The 23,962-nt window shown below is 54.5% G+C and overlaps 1 protein-coding gene across 3 annotated transcripts in view; it reads right to left on the minus strand.

Annotated features, from left to right (window-relative positions):
* Positions 1-2,109: 2,109 nt before the first annotated feature.
* The window catches only part of CEP131 (centrosomal protein 131), a 28,339-nt gene continuing 6,486 nt past the window's right edge, over positions 2,110-23,962 (minus strand). The window contains exons 4-27 of one of the 3 annotated variants that reach the window (XM_043497558.1): positions 23,650-23,764; positions 23,043-23,170; positions 21,877-21,990; positions 20,935-21,087; positions 20,222-20,339; positions 19,182-19,301; positions 18,238-18,406; positions 17,966-18,066; positions 17,371-17,553; positions 16,655-16,846; positions 15,996-16,133; positions 15,121-15,246; positions 14,660-14,776; positions 11,079-11,181; positions 9,669-9,870; positions 9,051-9,158; positions 8,169-8,286; positions 7,725-7,799; positions 6,142-6,284; positions 4,688-4,865; positions 4,318-4,514; positions 2,570-2,630; positions 2,354-2,440; positions 2,110-2,319 (exon numbers count right to left, since the gene is read on the minus strand). In XM_043497558.1, coding sequence (XP_043353493.1) covers positions 2,366-2,440; positions 2,570-2,630; positions 4,318-4,514; positions 4,688-4,865; positions 6,142-6,284; positions 7,725-7,799; positions 8,169-8,286; positions 9,051-9,158; positions 9,669-9,870; positions 11,079-11,181; positions 14,660-14,776; positions 15,121-15,246; positions 15,996-16,133; positions 16,655-16,846; positions 17,371-17,553; positions 17,966-18,066; positions 18,238-18,406; positions 19,182-19,301; positions 20,222-20,339; positions 20,935-21,087; positions 21,877-21,990; positions 23,043-23,170; positions 23,650-23,764 — 3,034 coding nt within the window. In that variant the 3' untranslated portion in view covers positions 2,110-2,319; positions 2,354-2,365. Of the gene's footprint in view, positions 2,441-2,569; positions 2,631-4,317; positions 4,515-4,687; positions 4,866-6,141; positions 6,285-7,724; positions 7,800-8,168; positions 8,287-9,050; positions 9,159-9,668; positions 9,871-11,078; positions 11,182-14,659; positions 14,777-15,120; positions 15,247-15,995; positions 16,134-16,654; positions 16,847-17,370; positions 17,554-17,965; positions 18,067-18,237; positions 18,407-19,181; positions 19,302-20,221; positions 20,340-20,934; positions 21,088-21,876; positions 21,991-23,042; positions 23,171-23,649; positions 23,765-23,962 lie in introns of all 3 variants that reach the window. The other 2 variants (XM_043497557.1, XM_043497559.1) reach the window with 2 other exon arrangements.

The following is a 23,962-nucleotide window of genomic DNA, read 5'->3' on the forward strand; positions in this document are numbered from 1 at the left end:
ACAGGGAGCTCCTGCCAGGGAGGAAACAGACCCGAGGCTGAAGCATGACATTTCCTGGAGTTTTCCCCACCCAGCCAGGGATCTGCAGACAGAGTGAGACCCTGGCTGGATGGCAAAAGCCCCAGGAAATGTCATGTCATCCTCTAGGGGCAGAAGCAACAAGGAGCACCTGGGCTGCACCTGTTGCCTCAGGATCCCAATGTGCTTTTCAAGCTGGGATCATCCGTACCCTACAGATGGAGAAACTGAGGTACAGAGAGGAGAAGTGACAGCAAGTGGACTAAGGTCTGCTGTTAACCAGTTCCCTGCTCCTCCCCAGATCACTCCCTGCTCCCAGCACTGGCAACACTTGGATGGTGGCAACCAACTCAGGGGTAGTTGCCAATGGTTCACAAGTCAGCCATGAGCAGGACTCCCTTAGTCAGCAGAGCATAAATAAGAGGTAAGAAAAGGGGGTGAAAACCCCATCCTAGTCCTAGAAGGCCCTAGAGCAAGTGCCAGTCAACACACGCCAATGCTTTGTAACAGTCCACACAACGGGTCTCTCTCAGCAGGATCCCGGCCATGGCAAAGTCTGAGCGGCATCCCAGGGGCCCCTGCTTCTGAGAAGAGCAGGTACAGCAAAACCTCAGAGTTATGAACACCAGGGTTACGAACTGACCGGTCAGCCCCACACATCCTCTGAAACCGGAAGTACGCAATCAGGCAGCAGCAGAGACCAAATCAATCAATTAATAAAGCAAATACAGTGCTGTACTGTATTATATGTAAACTACTAAGAAAAGGGAAAGTTTAAAAAAAGATTTGATGAGGTAAAGAAACTTTTTCTGTGCTTGTTTCATTTAAGTTAAGATGGTTAAATGCAGCATTTTTCTTCTGCATAGTAAGTTTCCAAGCTGTATGAAGTCAATGTTCAGTTGTAAACTTTTGAAAGAACCACCAGAACGTTTCATTCAGAGTGACGAACAGCCTCCACTCCCGAGGTGCTCGTAACTCTGAGGCTCTAGTGAAACAATGAGATTGCCTCCTGTAATGCTGTAAGGGCCCGGCAAATATTGCTCAGAGCCCAGCCCGCTGTCTTGGCAGATCCTGGCACCATTAGCCATAATGGCCAGTCCTCCTGCTTTCCACTGCTGCAGGCAGGAGACCGGGGTTGGGGGGAGGTGCTGGAATGAATGGAGACAGATGACGAGAACCCGGAAGGGGCTGTTTCAGCCTTCTGGCCTGACATGCTGAAGTGGCAGCACCTTGCTTCTGATTCCTGGTTCCTTTGGTAGCATATTTATGCAACAGGGCCCCTGTTATTAAAGGGCGTCAGTGCTAGTGGCAAGTAGTGGACTGAAGCTTGGGGACTGAATACTGCTCTCTTGGCACAAGATAGCTGCTTCTGTGCTGCCTCACCACTGCCACCCGCCCTCGCTGGCGGTAGCACAGCCAACGCCCAATGTCTTAGCTCGGGATTTCATGACTGATGCAGTTAAAATGCTAGTGTTAACCCAGCACTGATAGCGGGGTGAGGTGCATGTTCTGTGTACCAGCCAGCAGGATCACCAGGCTGGAGAGCACAGCCCTGATCAGAGACGTAACCCAGGGCTACTGCTGATCACCAATGGCACAGTGATAGCTCACTCACCCCTACTGCCATGGGTTCAGTACAGCTGTCTATGGACAGCGACCACACGCAGAAGCGTACCATGAAAGAGGAATGGAAGTCGCCGCCCGGCTTGGCATGTGCGCGTAGGGAGAGCGGAGGGGGCCAGGGCTGGCTTAGCTCTGCTGGTAGGAAGCAGTGAAAGAGCATTTCCCACTGAATGCTCTGCTCCATCCCTCTAGCCCTTTGCTGCGAAGTGGGGATGAGCCTCATTCACCACGGGCAGCCAGAGTGACTGGATCACACTAATCCCTTGCCTCTGACCAAGAGAAAAACCCGGGGATCAGCAGCAGCAGGTGTTAGGTGGAGGCCCAGGGCATGGCCTGATGCTGATGAAGAGCGGGAGGGCATGCCCCGGTGTACACCCAGATGCTGCTCAGTAAAGGAGTCAAACGTCTGCTCTTTCAGCAACTGCATGGCACCTGCCCTTCCCCCCAGCAACCACAGATCAGACGGACTTTAGAAACACGCACGCAGTTTACTGTTAAAATACTACACAGAAGCCTGAGCACGGGAAGTCTTCTCCAGCAAGGGGTCAGGCTGAGGCACAAGTAACGGAAGTTGTAAAAAGAGAACAGCACAGTAGGAGGGGGAGACTCCAATTCCAACCCCACGCACACGGAGCCCAGACCCACAATGTGCAACTTCCTGGGAAACGGGAGCCCTTGTTCCTGCCATACTGCGGGAGGGTAACAGCACCCGGCGGCTGGGCTGCTAGTTAGTAACCAGCAGCTGTTTTCGCTGTTGCTCTAGCAGGGCTTCCAGGTGGTCTGCCCGCTTCACAGCTGCCTGGAGCACACAACAAGACAGGAGAGGGAGCCGAGGTTAGACACATGGCAGAGGGGGCACAAGAAGGGACAGAACCGGTGCCAGAGACCCTGCTCCAGCACCAGGGCTTCTGCTTGCAGGGACACTTACTTCGTACTGTTTCCGAAGAACATTCACAGTCTCCTCTTTCTTCACGATGGCCATCTTCACTCTGCACGGAGAAAAAGGAGACACGGCTCAGCCCCTCGCATCCTGACGGCCGTGCTGAACACCTGACACGGCTGGGATTCAGCACAGCAGTGGCCAGCGACAGGCGCTGGCGAGGTGACAATGGTCCCTGGGACTCACGTGCCCCTGCAAAACACTCATCGAGCCTGTTGCGCTGACGAGGGGTGTCGGGGGATCAGACATTAATAAAACCCTTGCTCCCTGTTATGACATGAAGCAGTTTGGGGGCCTGGATCAAGTTACCAATGCTGAGGAGGAGGTGGCGACCTCATTGTGCTGAAGCTACCCAAAATGCATTGAGATGACTTGAACCCTAATACTGCTTTTCCTTTCCAGACTCTTTCAGGTGCTAGCCGCACTCCTCTGCCACTTTGCCAGCAGCCTATCACAGCCCTTTTGGCTTCAGCAATTCCCTTTGCACCAGTCTTCCTAACGCCAACTCGGGGTGACCTTTCCCAGTGATTGTATGTAGCAGAGAGAGCTGGACTTGTCACCTCAGGACCAGAGTGTGGTCTCTGCAGCAGCCTCGGCCCTGCAGGGAGGTCACTGATGCTCATCCTGTTGGATGCACGGTGGGGAAGCCGGCAGGCTGAGAGGGGAAGTGTCTCACCCCGAGCCACAAACATGTCAGTGTCAGAGCAGGGAGCTGCTCCCAGATCTCCTGACTCTGTCTTGTGCCTTACCACAAGACCATCCTCCCTCATCAAGAACACAAGAGGCAAAGACAGGCCCAGGCAGTGGGGAGGAGGGGACACTCAGAGGGGCTGAAGCAGTCACACAGCCTGTGTGCAGACACCAGCATACCGCACCCAGGGCCCACTCCTTCCCCAGGTACCTGTTGGGTCCTCAGCACACTTAAAACCACACAGCATGAAGGACGATGCCCACAGCAAGCCCCAGGAGTTCATGTCACTGCAATGCTCCACCCCACGCTGCTGGTCAAGAACCCCTCGCCCCAGCTTTGCCTGCCAGGAAACATCCAGCCCTTCTCCCATCTGGCCTCATGGTGCAGTCTCCCCTTCCCCTCCCCACAGCTGCGGGCTCTGCGCTAGAATTCCCCACCTTCCGTGACAGCAGGATCACCGACTGATCTGCTCTTCTCTGCCTTTCAGGCCAGATTCTCAGTGCTTCTGTTTGCCATATTTGGCACACTAGGTCTACAGAGCCAGGTCTGCTGCAGGGGTGGCCTGACAATATCCACGGCAGCATCTGATACGAGCTGATCGTAGGCCGGGCATAACTCAGTTGCTCCCAGCGCTCCTGGACAATCACAACGAGCGGCGGCATGTATGTGCACACGTCCACACTCCTCTGCCCTCTCCTGGCAGGAACATCTACAGCACCAGACCAGCTAGAGCTGCTGAAGGTCCCCCTAGCTGGGCCAGCAAAGGAGCAGCTCCTGTGGCTCTCCGGGCAGAGGCCTGTACGTCCGGTGCCACAGAGCTGCCACTGGGCCCAGAGGGATCAGCACAGTGCTGCAGAAAACACAGGCAGGTAGCTAGCCACAGTGACCCACAACCCGCTTCACGCAGGCAGGCATGCGTTAGAAAATGCAGTGCTGGGACCCCATGTGACATAGGTCAATTCTGCATACGTGACAGGCCGTGGGGCTCGAGCTGCCCCCAAGCCCCAGCCTTGCAATTGCTGAGGCCAAACCCCTCAGCCCTCACCTCTTATGAACCTCCTCCAGCTCTTTGTCCTTGTCCCGCGCTATCCTGTCCAACTCCAAGCGCTGGCGGGCTCTCATTTCTGACATCTCTGCCTTCAGCCGCTTGTTCTCCTCCTCTGTCCCCACCAGTCTGTCTGCAAACTCCTGATGAATCACTTCCGACAGGCTGCTTCTCTCCTTGGCCAGCTGGTCCTTCACCTGCAGAGGAGAGGAGAAGTTTGGTGCTCTGATGGGCACAGAGCATCCCTGGGGAGCTCAGTGCTACCCCAGGGCACCATGTAGAGAGAGGAGTAGCTCACTGAAGAGCATCCAACGCACCTGGGCAGCAGAGCTCCTGCCCAGTCCGAGTGCACAGCCTGCCCCTCACTCACCTTCCTGATGTCTTCCACCTCCTGCTCCTTGTGCTTCACTAGGCCCTGCAGGTGCATGTTCTTGCCTTCCAGCTCAGCCAGCCGCCCCTTCAGGTCGTTACAGCGCTCCTGCAGCTTCCGCTCAGACCTCTCCAGCTCCTGCAGCTCCGCTTCGTACTTGTCTCGGACCCTCTTGATCCTGGGGCAAAACACAGGAACAGCCAGCCTGGATCAGAGCCGAGGCCCATCCAGCCCCGTTTCCCATCACAAGCCAGCACCGGACGTGAGGTGGAAGAGCCCCACAGCAGTAGATCCGGGATAATCTTACCCCACATTGGGTCTCAGGCTGGTCTCTATGGTTAGAGATCGGCTTACACCCTTAAGCAGATGGTTTCATATCCCTGTCCCAAAGATGTAATTCTGGTAACTCTGGATGTTCCTGTTGTCCACAGAAATGTTCCATCCCTTTTTGAATCTTGTTAAATTATTGGCCTTAACTTCCTATGGCAGTGGGTTCCACAGGCTAACCACACATTGGGTGGAAAAACCCTTCCTTTCATCGTTTTTCAATTTCCCACCTTTCAACTACACAGAATGTCCCATGGTTTGAGGATATGGGGCAGGCAAGGATGCTGGGCAAATAAGGCCCTAAAGAGAGTCAGGTTACGTGGGGGGAGGGGGAGAAGCCATTTCAGAGCTCTGCGAAGGAGGTCAAACAAAGACAGCTTTCATTCCCATAGGTGGCCTCCTCAGCCACCTGCATGGCATTGTGGGAACCATACGCTGGGGCAGACCTCCTTTATACAGGCCAACAGCTAAGGAAGATCATTTGCAATCACTCCTGGCTTATTTAATCTCTTCCCAGCCATAGGCGTGGATGGGTGCCACTAAAGTTTTCAGCTGGGAAGCATCTGCTTTGTCATTCAGCACTCGATGGTGCAAACCTTCAGGCATGCTACCTATTCACTCCAAAATTAACAGTGTTCAAACTGCACACACAACTGTGTGGCTAACTGGGTGTGCAAAGTTTGAGTGAAGGTGCAAACTGGGCTTTTACACACACAAATCATTAGATGCACACCAGCCAGTGATGCAAGAACTCATGATAAGGGCACGCACAAATCAGGCACACAATTTCAGGCTGAGTTCAGAAAAACCAGGCCTTTACCATGAAGCATAAGTGAAACAGTTCTCCAAACATGAGTACCAGAGAGCTTATTTTCATTGCTTACTACTGTGTGCCTTAATTTCTGGGTCAGGGCACTCCAGAGCCCCCCAAACTCACTGAACCCCTGCTCTAGTCCATTGAAGTATGAAGCCTAGGGCATCCTCCCACACTCCGGTTAGCATGTTCTTGTCATGGAGAGGTGGGCTCAGCTACAGAGATGCCAGATGACTGTGTTGGGGGCCTGGAAGCACCAGAACTCACTCTCACAGGCTCAGTATATCCCTATGGCCACCTGGCCCCTTCCTACCTGTTTTCTGCCACCCTCTCGCACTCTTCCTTGGTAGACGACATGTCAGCCTCCAGGCGCTGGATGACCAGCTCGATCTCTTTGTCCCGCTCTTTCCTCACCTCTTCCTTCAGCTCCCGCTCCCGGGAGAGCAGCCAGGCCTCCTGGAGACAGAGTCAGACATGGGGTCAGGCGGCAGGAGATCCGATTACAATGCAGGCTTGAGCTCCCGTGGGGAGACGGCAGCATCAGTGAGGAGCCGTTGTGATAACTAGGCCTACACATTTACCCTAACTGTGAGCTCAACTGTGGAAAGTGACAAAGTTCATATGGTGTCACAATAACCGCTGACGGGGAAAGATGCAACAGGAAGACAGAGAATCATCCCAAACCAAAAGGCTTCTGCTACATCTCAAGGGCTGCGTTAAGATCCTGACTGATAAACAAGAACAACATGAGACCAGAAATTATGAACTACATTGGTGTGCTGGAAATCAGGCCAACAGAACAAGGGGATGTGTTTCCCCACCCACCACCTTTTTTATTTTTTTTTTATTTTTTATTTTTTTTTTTTTTGGAGATCCCTCAGAAGTGACTCGGGGTTGGGGGCTACAGTAGCACTGGCTGAATGAAAGAAGGGGAAGGCGTGAGCTTTGCCATCAGGGTTATCACCGCGGCCATCTCCTGGGACCCTGGACTTTTTTCTTCCTAATCCTGAGAGACATCCTGAGCAGACCAGGCTAGAGAGGGGGGCCCAGCTGACACCACCACCTCCATTGGCTCCAGCTGAGTCCTGACCACAATCTGGGATGTGAGACTGTCGCACTCCTCCCACCACCTGGTGTTTTCTTTCCCACTTTATTTTTCTCTTGTCAATCTCCCTTCTTTTTCCTTCTGTCTGATAAGCGTCTGGCTTAGCCAGCCAAGACAGTATATTTTGCAACAGTGCTGCGAGCCTGTGACCAGAAAGGCAGCGAAATGCAAGGTCCTAAACAGCCCATTGTTGGTACAAGTTTGCCAGGGCTCAGGGTGGCTGATCAGATCGTGAACTGGGCATGGGTTTTTTCAGCAGGGAGGATCAAGTGAGAGTTAACACCAGAGACTGAAACTGCATTTTCTCTCATGGCTGTTCTTCCCTTTCCCCTTTTGTGGGTCTTTGTCTTGTCCTCTAGGAAATGGGATCGGACTTTAACAGCAGTGCCAGCTCCAGCCCACCTCACTAAGTAATCCCTTTTCCCAAAAAGATTATTACCATCTTTAACACCATCTAAGAGACGGTCAGACAAGAGGGGATCTTTCTAAAATCTCTCTCCAGCTACAGGGAAAGGGAACAAGGGCTGTCAAACTGAAAGCTTTACTCAACCCTTTATATTCCAAAGGCTTTCACTGTTTTTCCTTCTTTTCTGTACCGTTACTAACAGGTGAAAAGGCTGTTGAATGGTGTGTTTGCCATGGTGCTAAACGGGCTCCGGTCTCTAGGAACCAGTCCCCGGACCGGCACTGTTTAAAGCTGGACAGTGGGTCATGTTAACACTGACTCTCTGGGCCCGCATATTTCATCTAAATTCATACAACAGCTACATTTGCAGCAAGTGCGCCATTACCTCCTTCTTCATGTAGTTGGCCTCCCACGCCTGCTTCTCAATCTCCAGCCTGTCCTTCAGCACCTTCACCTCTGTCTGCAGGAAGGAACAGTAGGGTGAGAAACCTGCTCAAGGGAGCGCCATGCACCCTTGGCCAGCCAGAAAGCCCCATGCCTTCCCCAGGCGAGGCCCAGCCCCTGCTCCAGGGGGGCAGTTTGCTTCACCCAGCACATGGGGAGGAAAGGCATCCACACTGCTGAGAGGAGGCTTGGACCAGCCCGGCAAGCTGCACCCCATGCAGGAATGTGGGTGTCCATTCTGCACCCCATGGCTGACAGGAGTGTGGGGTGCAGCTCATTTCAATCTGCTCACAAGGCCAAACTCAGGGCACCCACGGGGCTATTCTATTGCCCACAGCTAGAGCCAGGAGGAGACCATGCGCATGGCCTGGGGTGGGGGGCAGACCTGGTGCTGCCTCTCCTGCTCCTCCTTCCCCTTTTTGTACTCCTCCTTCAGCGCCTTGGTGACTATGGAGCTGTTCTCCTCCAGCTGCCGCCTCAGCTCCTCCAGCTCCGCTCTCTGCCTGTGGGACGCAAGGTCAGCACTGTCAGATCACTGTCACAAAGCCCCTCGCCAACCCATGGCCCAGCCACCTGGCAGCCCTACTGGGCCCAGCAGGACTCTCACTGGGAGTCTGAGGCCCACCCTGGCTCCTTCCAGCTCTCACAGCACAAGCTCCCCAGTGAAAAGCCAGCCCAGCTATTCCTAAGCCCAGGAATGCTCATCCCTCCACAAGATCCCTCACTGGGCCGTCAGCTCCCACACCATTCCAGACAGGAAACAGCAGCTGGCTTAGCAGAGCCATTCTGCTTCCACAAACCCAGGGAGCCCGAACCAGCCATCTCCACTCCCCGGGGAGCACAGTGAGAAGAACCTCACAGCTGACCTCTCCTCCAAGCCCCACCAACCAGGATCTGAGCTGCTCTCCCAGCCCTTTCCTGCAGCGTGCTTGCGACCGCATGGAGAGACTGCACCCCACGGCACAGACTGCAGTGTCCGCCAAAGCCAGGAGTGATGCCAGTGGGAACAACAGCCCCTGAGAATCATGGGGGTCGTTGGAGACAGGATTTGGCCTAAAGGTTCACACTCTTTCTGGACTAACAATATGGTTTTAGCTAGTCCCTTGACCAGGGAAGAGCCTAAGAACCCCAGTTTCTCCAGGGGGCTGGTAATGGCCAGGCATGGGCATTCGCCTCAGACAGCCTGGGTGGCGTGAGGGAGAGCCGGATGCCCAAGCTCTAGGCCTAGCCTGAGCACAGACCCGTCTCTGCACCGGGCTGCTCTCACCTGGCAGCCTGCTGATTGAGCCGCTCCTTCTCCTCAGCTACCTCGCTGTAGAGCCTGCGGCGCTGCTGCTGGAGTGCCTGCTCCTCCTGCTCCAGGTGCTTCTCGTACCTGTGGTGGGGGAAGGATGGCTCAGGGAGCTCACCTGCCCTCACAGTGCTGTCCCTCTGGGGTTACAAGCGTAGTAGTGGGACTCGGATCTGCAGGGCCCCTTGCCTCTCCTCCCCCAGCAACGCCCCAACCCTGTTATGCCGCTCTAGCTTTGCGGGAAGCTAGCTGCCCTCGCCTCTCATTTGAGGCTGATGGGGGTGGCTGCCCATGTGGGGAAGGAACTTCTGCAGCTGAAATCCACCAGCAGGCCGCAGGCTAAGCGGGGAGGTGGGGAGCCCTTGCTGGGATATTGGCAGCTCCTCTCTGGCTGGGGCTGCTTGAAGTGTCTGGCCAATAGGTGATAGTTTATCCCAGCAGGTGGGACACACAAAGGCTTGAGGCAAAGCTGCAGCTGCCCATCCAGCCAAGGGGTGATTATCTCCCTCCATCCCTCTGACTCCCGCATGGATCAGAAGCAGATGGAAAGGATCCAATGTGAAACTCCACCCCTTCCTCTGGGTCCTTGCATACCGCTTCCTGGCCAGCTCCCTCTCCCGCTGGCCCTGCTCCTCCTTCTCCCGCTCCAGGACCTCCCTCAGCTCCTCCGTCTGGCGGATGTAGCGCTGGGCTGCCCGTTCGTCTGACTGAAGCAGCTCTGCCTCGTGCAGCATCTTCAGCTTCTTGATCTCCTGCTTGTGTTTGGCGATTAGCTTCTGGATCTCAGGCTCCAGCCCTGGGAGTCGAGGGGGTGGGGGGAGGGAAAGGACACTCAGCTGGTGACACTCATGGGGAAGGAGAGTGGCTCCACGCAGCCCGGGTGAATGGGGCTCTCAGAGTGTAACACACTCGCACCCAATCTCAGACCAACGTCCTTGGAAGGCCTGGAGATAGGACAGGCAGCTAAAGGAGTGGGAGGGAAGTGGGCGCTACCCAAGCTTTCCAGCTTCAGGACTGAATACCCCATAACATCGACGGGGCAAGCTCCGAGTCCTTCCACCATGACCCCAGGGAACCAAATAAAACCCTCTACTGTACCTAACTCAAATCCAACTCTTCTTTTGGGCTTCGCCCCATCCTGCTAGTGTAAACTGTCTGGGGCAGGGACCGACGGTGCGTTGCATGCAGCAACAAGTGCAGCAGTATTAATTACAGGGGTGCCGGGGAGAGGAAACTTGCTGAGCCCTGTACAGAAATCAAGGTCCTCAGCTCAAGAAACAAAGTCCAAGAAGAGCATGAACCAGTCACCTTATTGTCAGCTCTGGCCAAAACCCAGACTGGGGGTGGGAAGAGGGAGCTGACAACAGGAAGGACAAAGGTCCCAGAAAGCGCAGTAAGAAAGGATCCTGCACTGGCCCCTAGGAGAAGGGGCTAGATGAGCTAATAGGGCTTTCTCTTCTCTAGCTGCTAATGCTCTGTCTACTGTGACTACTCGGGACTTGGCAACTGGAATAAAGGACAAAACCAGCAGGGAACCTTCACTGCTACTGTGAGCTGAGCTTCAAAAGAAAAGCACAAAGGCGGGGCAGCCTCAAAGTCAGAACCAGGATATGGAAATGCACCCAGGGCATTTCCTGACTCTCCCCACCCCCTTTGTTGATTTAAGTTACTGTTCAGGGGCATTTGTCTGAAAACAGGATCTTGGCTCCTCAGAAGAGCCTGCTCTCAGCCCAGTGCCTCAAACCCTCCTAGCAACAACTAGCTGGGCAGTCGGAACAGCGAGTTATGGCCCCGGGCAAGGAAGCTGCAGCAGAACAGGAGATTCCAGCTCCTGCTCTCCCCTGACCATCAGCCGAGGCAGAAAATGCACAAGCAGAATAGTCCTGACATGTGGAATCTTCAACGGAGGTGTCAGCAGCTCCTTACGGGTGGGTGTGCGTGTGGGGGGTAGAGACAGGCACACACTGGCTTTCACACCTCTGCAGAGAGGGGAACCTTCTGTACCTTTCACAGTGATTTCTTTGATCTTCTTGGTTTTCTCATCGATCCACTTCTCCCGGCGGATTTTCTCAGTCGCACTCATCAGCTCCTTGAGTTTCTTGATCTCCTGTTGGGAACCAAAAATATCAAACTTCAGGGACAAGATGGAAGGCAATCATACTCCTTACAATTGCAGTTTTCCCACTGAGAGGAAAGTCCCGAGCATCAGGCAAGAGCCAATGACCTTTGATACACATGGGTAACCTGGGCAGCTGCAGCCTAAGCGTGTCCCCCACAGGTAGGCAAAGACACACTGTCCCCAGTGCCTTTACCCCTCTCCTCTGATGGGGCCACTAGAGCCCTGCGGAGCTCAGCAAACAACAGCAGGGGAGTTACCTGTCCTAGTAGGAAGCTCTTGGAACTGCATCTGCTGAAAGTAGCAAACAAATGAGAGCCCCAGCTGGAAACATGTTTTAGGGCAAATCCAGGCTGATGGTGCCTATCTGAGAACAGAGAGAGGCACATAGGCACATCCATGCACACATGTAGTTACCTGCCTGCAGAGGCATGTATGGAAGGCTGTGTTCTGCTGGGGAATCTTTATGAGTACTTGATTTTCCAAACCCCTGGTTCAGGACAGGAGCATGGGGCTATAGGAGGACGACAGTCAGATGCACCTTTCACAGGATCTTGCAACATCACTGTTGAATCCACACGTGCTCTAAAATGCCACACAGCTCTGCTAAAGGGGATGTTTCCTGGTCTTCCTGCAGCAGGCTGTGCCCGGGGCAGATGTTAGCATGTCACTCCTTCCTTAGACACTACTGCCAACTGCTTCCGATTCCATGGGCACAGATGATGCTGGACACGGCAGGTCCTACTGCTCTTACCGTTCTTCTCTAGAGCACTTGTTTGGGAGAGCCAGGATGTGTTCTGGCCAGTCCAATGTAAGTCATTAACACTTGGCATTAGAAAATTTCCACGGAGGTTTCAGTTGAATACAACATTCTCTAATTGCTGGCCGGAATGCAGTGGTCCTTGTCCACACAGGCTGCAAAACACCCTGAATCCTTTTGGATGTCAGACACTATAGAAGCGTAAGACAGTTGTATGACCTGGACACTGTTTGGAAGGATGGAGGGAGGGGGCCATTTCAAAGGGTCTGTGGCTCTCTCTGGACAGCACGGCCCCCCTCTATGGGGAGGGGACAGCAAATTGCACAACAACGAAGTCAGAAGAGGAAGAGAATGATGGCTCTGACTCAACCACTGAGCCCAGTAACCAGTGCAGGGAGGCAGTGTGGTTGCGGCTGTTATTGTCAACAACCAGCCCTCTGTGTCGAGTTGTGAAATCCTCCACACCCTCCCTGCCCCAGGCAGGGGTTTGCCTATTACCATCTTGATGCTTTCACCTGTAGGTGCTCAGAGAAAGCAGCAGCTCCAGGTCAGCCAGACAGTGCACAGAACAGAGGTGCATGGCACAGAGAGATAAAAATAGATTTACCTGGCCAGAGTACGCCAGACTGGGGAGAAAGAGAGAGGGATGGGGCACACACACACAAAGGCATGTAAAGTAAGAGAGCCTGGGTGGGAGCAGAAACCCAACAGGGGACTGTGGTGATGACAGGAAGATGCAACCAAGCGGGTTAGTTAACACGTGGACAGTGCTGGGAATGCAGCGTCTACAAGTGCTAAAAGATATCACAGCTGGTCCAACGCCACAGCATAGCTGCCCCTGCTCACACAGGCGAGAGAGTGCAAGTCACAACTAGGCTTCCTGCTAACCGGCTGCAGGAAGTGCTGAAGGGGAGGGGGCACACAAAAGCACAAACTGCTCATTCACCCCCGTGACTCAGAACGCAGATGCAGCAGCCTAACTAGCTGTGCACTGGGACCAATACAGAAACCTGCAGCTCTCAAAATAGCTGAGTGGAAGGAAGGTCCCATGAACCCATTTCCTCTCCACTGACCAGCATGTGACTGGGGGCTAACAAGAAGGGGCTCCTGACTGCTTGGCAACTCGACTGGCCCTAAAGAAGCTGAGAAAGGGAATTTACCCCATCACACAAAGATGGATCATGGGGCTGGGGCACCAGCATGAGACCTAGGAAGTCTGGGTTCAACTCCCTGCTCTGCCACAGACATCCTGTGTGACCTTGGGCAAGTCCCTTAGTCTTTCTGGGCCTCAGCTCCCCTCTGTAACACGGGGCTAACTGCCCTGGTCTGCTGCAGATGGGGACGTGAAGATAAATGGACTGAAGATCATGAGGTCCCCAGATACTACAGTCATGGGGGCCAGATGAGTACTTGGGGCAGACAGATCATGGCAGGAGCCCTCAGCCCGGGTCTGTACCACCCCCTCACTTTCCCCAGCTAGTCTCTCATTAGTAAGTATTGCTGCCACGGAATCAGCCTCACATCTCGAACAGGTGCTGGGCCAGCTCAGCCCACTGCAAGATGCGAGCCACCCAGAGGCTCTGTAGAGTACAAGCACACTTGCCTTTCCCTGTCTAGACTCAAACTCTGGCTTAAAAACCAAAGTGAAATAAGTTTGGTGGGTCTTGACTTAGTTTCTATGCGTCCATGTGACAAAGTGGCCATGGTTTGATGCTAACAACTGTCTCCGCTCCATGCAGGGCTAGGAAATAAACAGCAGGAGGTGTGACAGGTCAGGACTGGGGTTCATTGGCAGGTCTGCGGGCAGGCAGGGGGCCAGGAGCACAACAGCAGGAGGTGCTAGAGGTCCATTGTCAGTGTGCGTGGGAGGGTCGGGCATCCTTGCCAAGGAGTCAGTTCAGAGCTGCTGAGACTGGCTGACGAGAACAGATACAAACTCCCTCTGACTAAGGCAAGGAGACGAGATGCTGCTCTGTCTGACCAGTGCACAGCGACTGAGTCATGGGTAAAACCTGGGCTAAGGGAAACGCAGGATGACGGTTCCTCACGACGAGGCAGTGTCCCGCAGAGGATGGACTGTTTGCCAGAGGGCGACAGGGAGGGAGAACAAGCTGAGCTCTCAGAGGCCTTTTGCCATCGCTCCCTCCTAGGGTTCCCCAACCCACATTACCCTCAGGCCCTGCACATTTCCAGCCTGGGAACAAGCCCCTCTTTACAGTATCCGAAGCCACAAGAAGTGGGGCTGCTGTAAGAAACTCTTCTGCAGAGGCAGGTTTGTTCTGGTGCCTAGCATCCCTCTCCGCTGGAGCGAGGCCTCACCCCACACTGCCCAGAGGGCTTGGGGGCGTTGCCTCCGCAGCCTTGGGAAACAGGCCATCCTCAGCAATCTGACCCCAGCAGCTTTCCATTGCGTGCCCAGCTCTAATTCCATCTGCCCAGCCAGGCAGGATGGAAGCCTCTACCTGGGAACAGCATGCTTCCTGCCCCCTCTGGCTTGCCAGCTAGACTCAGACTGGGACCACCCCTCAGGGGAAGGCATGCTCTCTCCTCTTCATCAGCAGAAGAGGTAGCCAGGACCTGGATGGCTCCAGCCTAAGAAAGCCCACAGATTGGAGAGGACATGCTGTGCTCTCCCTCCGCTGTGATGGTCTCAGAGCAAGTCTCGTCTCTCCACTTCCCAACCATCCCCCCGCCTCCAAGCCTTCTCACCCGCTCATGCTGCTCCTGCATTTGGGAAATCTTCTTGGTGTATTTCTGGTCCACCTGCTTCAGCTCTGCCACCACAGCCTCGCACTTCTCACTCAGAACCTTCTTATCGTCAATCAGCTGAGAGAAAGAAAGAGGGTGGGGGAAGGTTAGATCACCCTGCTCGGGACCCAGCACCCACGTCATGGGCACCGACTCCATCACAGGTCCTTGGGAAGTTAGCTGGCAGAGCACCCTTTTAACTACACCGAAGGCCGGTATAGAACCTGCTACCTCTCCCCACCAGGCAGCCCCTTGCTGGAGAATGGGAAGCAGCCCCCCGCCCCCCCCCCACCGTCACACCCAGGCACAAGGGCTTTTGGAAGGAGTTTGTAACTGGAGCAGACTCCCAATGCTTCAAGGAGGACCACTGGAGGGGTGCAAGGAGGGGGCTCCTGGCTTTGTGATCCAGGAGGGGAGATTACCTGGTCGATGAAGGCCAGGTGTCTCTGGATAGCAGCCTCATATTGCTCTCTCTGCAGCTGGAGCTGGTGGCTAAGCTCCTTCTCAGTCTCTTCGACGTGCCGCACAGTCAGTTCCCGCTGCTGTGCCTGTCAGGCGCAGGGGAAATAACTACAGGACGTTAGGGAGAGCTGCCCACCCAAAGCTGGGGCTGGCATAACCGGTCACTTTATCCTGAAGGGCACAGAGAGGACAGAGACCAGTATTGGTGCCTGCCCACTAGGTTCAGCTTGACTGGGGTTGAAGGCTACTATTCTCGCCTCCTGGGGCTGCCAGGTCCCAGTGTGAAGGGGCGGGGAGGAGAGAAAGGGAGCAGAGCGCAGACTGGGCAGGTGGGGCCAGAGGCAGCAGTCCTGGCTTGCTAGCACCCTTCCTGAAAAGCTGCAGGCATGGCCAGGACCCAACCAGCTCCCATTAGGGTCACTGACACTGACGGGTGCTTTGGCAGTACAGAGAAGGCTCAGAAGTCCCCACCCGACTGGGCATCTTGCAGACAAGGAGCGTGGAGGTGAGCACACCATGAACGGAAGGGATTGCCCAGCCCCCCAGCTGGGCTTTCCCAGACCATTGCCAATGGCTCACTCCGCATCAGCTCAGGATCCATCCCTCTGGTCCCTCCACGTTAGCTTGGCACCATGATGGAGAGGAGCTGCCCCCAACTTGCCAGCGGTACTTCGCATGGCTAAATGCTCGCCTTGTGGTGCAGGGGGTGGTACAGCTGCCCTCTCACATGATAGAGAGTGCAGGTCAGCCCTGAAGGGCCAGCTCTGGTTCCCATTGCCGCAGGCCCCCTGGGCCTCACTCCCGCCCCAGGCTGATGAATGTCTAGGCTACACACCAGAGCGGTCTGCAGCAGGGTGATGGCTCGCTTCTTCTCCTCCACCTCCAGTTTCAGCTTCACGATGGAGCTGGTGACCTCTGTGGCTACGGCTGAAGCTTGCTCCAGGTGGGTCACCTCCTCTTCAGACAAGAGCCCCTGGGAGAGGAAACCTGCTCAGTGTAGGACCAGGAGACCCCCTCCTCCCACCAGCATCTACCCCCAGGTCTCCAGAGGTAGGAGGGACTCGGCCACTGTACTGTCAGGCCCCTCAAACGGGCTCTGGAACTCCACCCTCACTGACAGGACAGGTCTCTCGCTAGCCTCCTGGAATGGAGACAGTAGATGTTATATTCCCATTCCATGCCCCAAAAGCCACACCCCAACCTCCCACTTGCCCAAGGTCATGCCTTTTAGAGACTCCCCACCACCCCAAAGCATCCTGTAGGAGTCCAGAGAGCAGCAAAATGTAGGGGAACATGGTCCTAAGGCCTAGGTGGCTTCCCCTTTTCCAGCAAGGATGACGACGGATCCATTTCAGCCTCCATTACACTGGCCCCACATCACTGGAGCACGCTCTCATTCTGTTCCACATCAGCTTCAGAGCGGAAGAGCCGCTGGCAAGCTCCCACTTAACACACAGTCTAGGTGCTAGTCTAGCACACTGCCCTGCCACTCACCTCCTGCTGAGTGGCAGAGGCAGCAGATCTGGGCCGCTCCTGCTCTGACTTCTCCATCTCATCCAGGAAGGTGATGATGCTCTGGAGCTTGGCTTCAGAGAGCAGAGCCCCGTCCCCAGGGACACCGGGGCAATGGTTCAGCTTTCCAAACTTCTCCAGGTTATCGGTAGTCAGGGAATTTGAGTCAGCCTCCTGCTCAGGGAGAAGATGTATTGCATTCATGGACACAGCAGCTTGCAGGGAGAAGTGCAGTGCAATTGCACAGCAGAGAGTGGGGACTGCTTGGGAGACAAGGCAGTGGGTGAGTAATCAGCAGTCACCAATGGAACTGAATTCTTCCATCGCCCCCTAATGGCCAGTCCTCATTGGACACACTCACACTCCATGTCCACGGGAATTCTCCCTGGACAAGCACGGCCTGGTTGAGAGAAGGGTTTTAGCAAGGCCCTGCTGCTCCTGGGGGGGCGGAGAACAAGTCATACATGCTCCAGTTCCCCAGCCAGGCCAAATTCCACCTTGTCCCCGACTGACACTCCCAGCAGCATTTCACGGGCATTAACTTTTCATCCCTGCTCTCTCCTGCCAAGCACTCAACCCCTTCTCTGACTGCGCGGCAGCAGCAGCGAGCCCTGGGAGGGAAGCCTCCTTGCCTGCAGCAGCCTTAGCCCAGCTCTGTCTAGGGGATGGTCTTACCCAACCCTGAGCCCTGACATTACCCCATCTATCCAGGCATATTTGTCTTTCTTATAGAGCTTAGGTTGGGACAGCAGCTCCGGCTCCTCCTCCAGCAGTTTGAGGGTGTCCAGAAGCTCACTGAGGGTGACCTTGGACTGGGCTCTGCTGGTCGCAGTGACCACCGTCTGCAGCTCCTCACTGGCCAGCTCTCTGGAGTTCACATCCTAGAGAAGAAGGGATGGGAGGAATTGAGGGAAAACCCACACATGGTAAGACCGTTTATAGGGCCTGCCCAGCTGTAATCCGGGCTTCAAATAGCCACAGAAGGCGGGGGCTCAGTGCGGCCTGATGCAGAACAGGGAGATCAGCAGCCCTTTAAACTGAGAAAGGCCCATCTCTAGGGCTGCGTGAGCAATGCACAGTCAGCTTTCTCTGCAGTTGGGTCATTTTCCAGGCTCTCATGCAAGCCTCTTCAGCACAGACCCCTGGGCCGGTTGCGCAAAAGGCTGAGCACCTGCTGGTCCGCACTGAGCCTCGCTGAACCGGAAGGGTCTGGAGGGAGGGGAGAGGAGGGAGAGAGAAATCCAGTGCCGGAGCTTTCAAAAGCCCCAGAAAGAAGAGAAGAGCTGAGCCCACCTGCGGTTTCTCCTCTGCCACGTTATCCTGTCCAGTGCCCGAACCGGGCCTTGGGGGGAAGATTTCTGCGGGCTCGACAGCTGCTGCGCGGAAATTTGCATCTGTGGGAATCAAAGCAGCATTCACTGCTTTACACCAACCCAAGAGCAATCACCGCATGCCCTGGCCCTCCTTCCGGCTTCCACGCCCCAGCACCCTGCTGCCCTGGCTCTCAGCCGCTGGCGAGAGGTGCACATGGAGCTATGGTCTGAACGACTCGGGGAGAGTCTCACCTGCATTATTGGCCTTGACGACACTGTTGGAGGGACTGATGTTCTTCACAGAGACTGGCTTGGTGGGTTTTTTCCTTCCCACCCGTCTGCTCTCCTTCAGCAGCACCAGCTCCTCCTCCACGAGGCGCTTTGCATCAGAGGCCTTTTGGGATCGTTTCTGTTGAAGCTCCTGTAACAGGGGGCCGTCCGTCAGCACCCTGCCCAGCACAAGGCCACCCTCTGCCCATGCTCCCGAGACCCTGTACCATCAGTTTGTGTGATCAATGGCTGGGGGCAGGGGGTCACAGCTTGAGCACTGGGGAAGATGCTAGTGAGACTGGCTAAACTTAGCGCAGCAGGCACTGAAGGGTTAATGAGATGACAATCCCATCCAGCAAGACCAAGGACATCACTTAAAAATGAACATGTCCATGCTGCATCGGCAGCCCCCAGAGACCGACCCTTCCCGCGCAGGGCTGGCAGGATGGGAGTAACCACGGTACAGACTGTGAGGTGCCCCGATAGTGCAGTGACGCGGGCTTGATATGTACGACAGACGCTGCATGCACAGCAGCGGAGCCAATGCTCCCAGCCAGAGTGCTTCCACTGCCCTGAAGGGAGTCCAGTCTCTGTGGCACACTGAGCCGTGGCCTCTCTGCAAGGGCTGCCAGTTCGGATGTGGACGGTTGTTTTCCAAGAGCTAGACTGAGATCAGCTTTTCACAGACTGCTGAATGGCAAGAGACTCCAGGCTGGCCAGGGCAGAGGCGCTGTATCCCATCCCACACTGAGCTGCCCAGCCTCCCCGCAACTCTTGCCCCTACTTACGCTGCATGAAGCCCTTCTGAAGGCAGAGAAACTCCCCTCCCCGCTCTTCCCCACATACACATTAAAGATGGCTCCTGAGTAGGTAAGCCAAACAAACTGATCCACCCATTACTCAGAGCCCACTGGCCCCACCATTACCTGGATAGCAGCTCGCCGGGCCAGCTGGGCCTTCTCCTCCCGGATTCTCCGTCTCTCTTCATCCTTCTTCCACTGCAAGTCCAGGACATTCCCCTCCTCCATCCGTGGCTGCTGCCTTTTCTTCACAGAAGCACAGATGGATGTTATTGAGAACTATGGATGCTCCTCGCCAGCATTTGCTGCCCATAGCAAAGAGATGCGAACAAACCACATTTCCCTCCTGTCTGGGTTGCCCTGAACCCAGAAAGTTTCCTGCCCCACCCCTCTCTTTTCAGAGACTCTGTGCCCAGAGTGGTTTCACCCTAGGGTGCATATTTATGAAACACTAAAAGCAATTATCTGCTGGCTGGGTTTGAAATCACTGATAAGACAGGCTTAAAAATAGAAACACATGCAAGAGCTACATTTTTTTCCCCCCTATTTAGATAAATAATTAAATACAAAGAAATATAAAAAGCTGCAGATGATGCATCACTTCCTAAGGTGCCAGTTATTACCAATGGGGCACAACATGCCAACACAGGACATCACTGCCCTAGACATTATGTGTGCCCAGCAACCCGACACTGGAGAACAAGGACTGGTGCCTTCAACAGGAGCTAATGCTGTTACTGCCAATCAAGTGGCTGTTTGCAGCTAAGCCAAGGGAAGGGAATGACACTTGGAGAAATCACTCAGAGGCTGACGCAAGGGACCTGTGGCCTGGTTTTCAGAGGAACTAAATTCCCATGGACGTCAACAGGAACGTTCGCCATCCAAACACCCCGGCCAATGCTGCTCTGTGCTGCCACATAGGCCACCCGAGTTTGACGCCTGGGCCCTTCTCTGGCTCCATGAGCCTGGAGGGGCCTAACGTCTCTCAACACATCCCTCTGGCTAGATATCAAGCCCTGTCCAGTTCTCAGCTGGGTGGCCTGGTGGCCAGAGGAGAACTATTTTTCCTGTTTCTAGGGGCAGCAGCACACCAGTGTCACACAAGGGTGTGCAGGACAGGGGAGTTGGCTCTGAACGAATACCCGGGAGTCCTGACTGTGACAGACCTCTCTCTTGGAAGCCAACAAGTGCTCGAGAGCAGCTGCACCCATTTTGTGCCTTTGTGAGTGGCGTCGGTACCAGCGCTGGATGGTCACAGCTGCCAGGTTGACCTGATGAATGAACCTACAAGGGAAAGAGGTGACTCAGTGAGACTGCTGTAAGCACGTGGGCAGAGACCCACACACCCACAGCCTCAGGCACTACTGACCGCCTCCCTCATATGGTCACTCTGCTCAGATGGACATGCCCACAAGGGGACAGTTGTTTCTGGGGAGATTAGTTATAAGAACAGCCTATATACTGGGTCAGACCCAAGGTCCATCTAGCTCAGTATCCTGTCTTTCTGTATGATCAGGCCACACAAGCTCACAGAGGGACTGCAAGCACAGACCCAGACTTTGGGCAGGGCTAAATCAATGTAGCTCCATTGAAGTTAATGGAGATATGCCGACTTCCACCAGCTGAGGATCTGGCCCACACCCCAACCCACAGAATATGCACATCCGAATGTGTTACGGGCAAAACCTGCTCCCTCTTCCAGCTTCTGCACTGTATCCCACTTCCATTTCCTATGCCCTCTATGGTCTACCCATATGACGCTGCCCATTGCCTACCCCAGCTCTGGCACTCCCTTCTCCCCCTCCACCAGCCCAGAGCTTCTCCCACCCTGCCTGGAAATTCCCCATCTCCCCACCTTTCTGTTCTGCTCCCTCCTCACCTCTCTGCCTCCTCCTCCGTCACCTCCTTTCTCTTGAGCGGGTTGCAGCTGCTGCTGTTGCGGGGTATTATGTTGTTGCTGGAAAAGTTCTTCTGAGACTTCTTGAAGCTGCTGCTCCCGCTGTCTTCGTTCGACGTCGCCTTGATCATGTTGCTAAGGGAGAGGAGGAGACTGTCTAGGGCCATCCTGCCCACTGCCATGGCTATCCTGCTGCATACCACACCCACGCAGCAGACTGGCCCAGTGCACAGGGCAGTAAAAGGTGCTTTGCTGTGCCCACCAGCCAGACCCATAGGCACCCATAACCCTCTCATTCTGCGTAAAACAGGCACCTCTTGCTGGACAAGTAACTGCTCTTGGGCTTCACCCTCTGCCAGGGACCGGCATGTTTCAAGAGGTAAGGAAACCTTGTCAGAGGAGAAGGCACTTGCCGACGGTCATGCAGCGAGTCAGTGGAACAGCAGGAATATAACCAGGAGTCCTGGGTTGCCAGATCTCTGCAAGCACCTCCGCTGGTCAGGCAAGCACAGTGAAACCCCATTTGTAAAGAGTGACTAGGGCTTTAGGAGCCGAAAGGAGAGTCAAACGCTCAGTGTTTCACAGAGGAGCCCTCTCCCTTTCTTGCCTCACACACCCTCAGTTCAAGGCCTGGACCAGTTCTGAGCCCTCAGGAAGTGCCTGGAAGTCCATGGACAGGTCTGGGGACCATTCTATCAGAGCTGCAGTCTATCAGGGGCCTGCACTGAAGGAGACCGGGCAGTCAGCTAGCAATATTAGTCACACTTAGGGGGTGGCATGTTTTAAGAAGCATCCCTTCTCACGCATCTAAACCCCTCCTGCGTGTATGGTGCGAGCCAGGCACAGAAGCGGGCCTGGTCACATAGTCATGGCCTGTCCATAGGCAGAGAAATAGTCCCCAGCAGAGTGTTCACCCACACGTACTTGAGGGAGGTTGCTGCTTGGTTGGAACTTTTTGGCGTGGAGGCCTTGTCTGTGGTGGAATAGTCGTTATGCACCATGGTGGTGACACAGTTTCCCACGGCCCCTTTGTTACTCCTTGAGTGGAGAGAAGAATGAGACGTTAGGACTGGCTGGATCAGAGCACAGAAATGGGCTCTTAAGATAACTCTGTACTGTTTTCCCAGCACCCCAAACACTCACAGCTTCTCTTAGGCTTTCAGGGCTTGTTACCAGGTGCATTGCTGCCCAGAAGGCAGCTCCTAGAAATTCACTTGTCACCTAGAATGTACTCCTCCCCAGCTGGGACACAGCATTATGCAGAGAGCCACACACACATCCCCGTAGCGCAGGAGATGTGCTAATATGGGGCTGCAGCCGAGAGCCTGTGGGTTTGAGTCTGCCCATCCCGGCATTTTCAACGAGTTGGGCTGGCGTAAGCCATGCCTTTCGCAGCACGGGAAAGGAGGGAGTTTCAAATGCTGCATTGCAAAACCCTCTGTACACATTTCCCATACCATTTAGTCACCTGCAGCACTGGACTCCTGCTCTCTAGAGTGAGTGGAACCGCTGTACTCTCTAGTAAACAAGTGAGGAAGGAGCTTTGTAACCCAATGCACTGGAGCTACTTTACGCAAAACGTTGCGGCTAAAGCCATCTTCCCCTCCTGCCATGTTCTCCTCGAACACCTTTGTCAGCTTCCTGCCTCTTCAACACCAGGTTCAGTCTCCTCATCCTCAACTGTGCAGCTCCATCCCCGCTTTCTAACAGCTACTGCCTTTGCCTGCTCCTTCCACTCCTGGATTCACGCTTTATTCATTCCCTCTCCTAAATCTAGAGCAGCCTCTCTTCCTGGGCACTAAGCAACCTTCTTTTCAGCCTTCAAGTGTTTCCTCTCCAGCCCAATCTGTCATGACTAATCTCTGCTCAGATGCCATCAGAGCCCTGTTGCATCTGACTCTTAGCTGTCGCGGTGCAGTTAGTTTAGATGGTGAGCTCCATCCCCCTGGTCTGTAAAATCCCATGCATACCCTATAAATAATGTGCATGGGGGTCTAGATAGCTGTTCACATCTCATTTTCAGCTGACTCATATCCCCATCTAAAGAAGAGGGGTGAACCGTCTTAGCCCCGTGCTGCTACCTCTCTTACCTGTTATTGGCAGTGAAGTTGGCTGCCAGCAGCACAGTGGTTTCTTTCTTCCTCATGCCTGCTGGAGGCTCAAGGATGCTGGAGCTGCGGGTGCTGGATGGGATCGGGAAGACCCTGGGCTGATCGTCCTACCATGGCGTTAAGAAGAAGTATGAGTGCGTATTATAAACCCTCCCTGAGGAATGCGGTCTCCCTGCAAGGACCAGCGTCTCCCAGAAAGATTCACTGTTCCACCATTCATGTGGTCTGAAAGGTCCATTTGCACTTCTCCAGGCTTCACATCAGACACCAGGGATCAACAGCCAATGGGCCAGACAAACAGAACCACAGTCTAACACAGCCAGGGAGCACCCACATGGCATTAGGCTGCCTTGTTAATCATTTGTGCTTCAGATCTAACGGGCAGGATATCAGGTTGTTCAACCACATTAGCACCAAGCTGGAAATGTACCCCTATACAAAGGCTGTACGTATCCCTGTACAGAAAGGCCTGATCAAGGACTGAAGCATGTGGCTTGGCCCATTAACTTGAAATCAATGGGCTACTCGCATGAGTATGAGGAGCATAATGTGGCCCACAGCAGTCAAAATAGGATGTCTCCCTTACCAGGATATTCCATGTGGTTTTCTTTTCCGGGGAGGTTTTGCTCAGACTTGCCAGCTTTTTTCTTCCCCCAGAGCTGCTGTCAAAGAAGGTCAAGAAGTCTCCAGGCTGCTCAGCACTGTTATCCCAAAAGAAGGACATCCCAAGAAAGATAAGGAATGAAAAAAAAATAAAAATCCTTTTCAGGAACCTCAAATGCAGAATTAACAGCAATAAAGCAGTGATGCCCTGGTGGTTTCTCCTTCAAGGGTGGCATCTGTGGTGCCAAGGGAGGCTATTGGGTGCCCTGCTCTTAAATTGTCACCGTCTGACACTA

Source organism: Dermochelys coriacea, chromosome 14 (assembly GCF_009764565.3).
Source record: "Dermochelys coriacea isolate rDerCor1 chromosome 14, rDerCor1.pri.v4, whole genome shotgun sequence".
In the NCBI taxonomy this organism is placed as follows: domain Eukaryota; kingdom Metazoa; phylum Chordata; order Testudines; family Dermochelyidae; genus Dermochelys; species Dermochelys coriacea.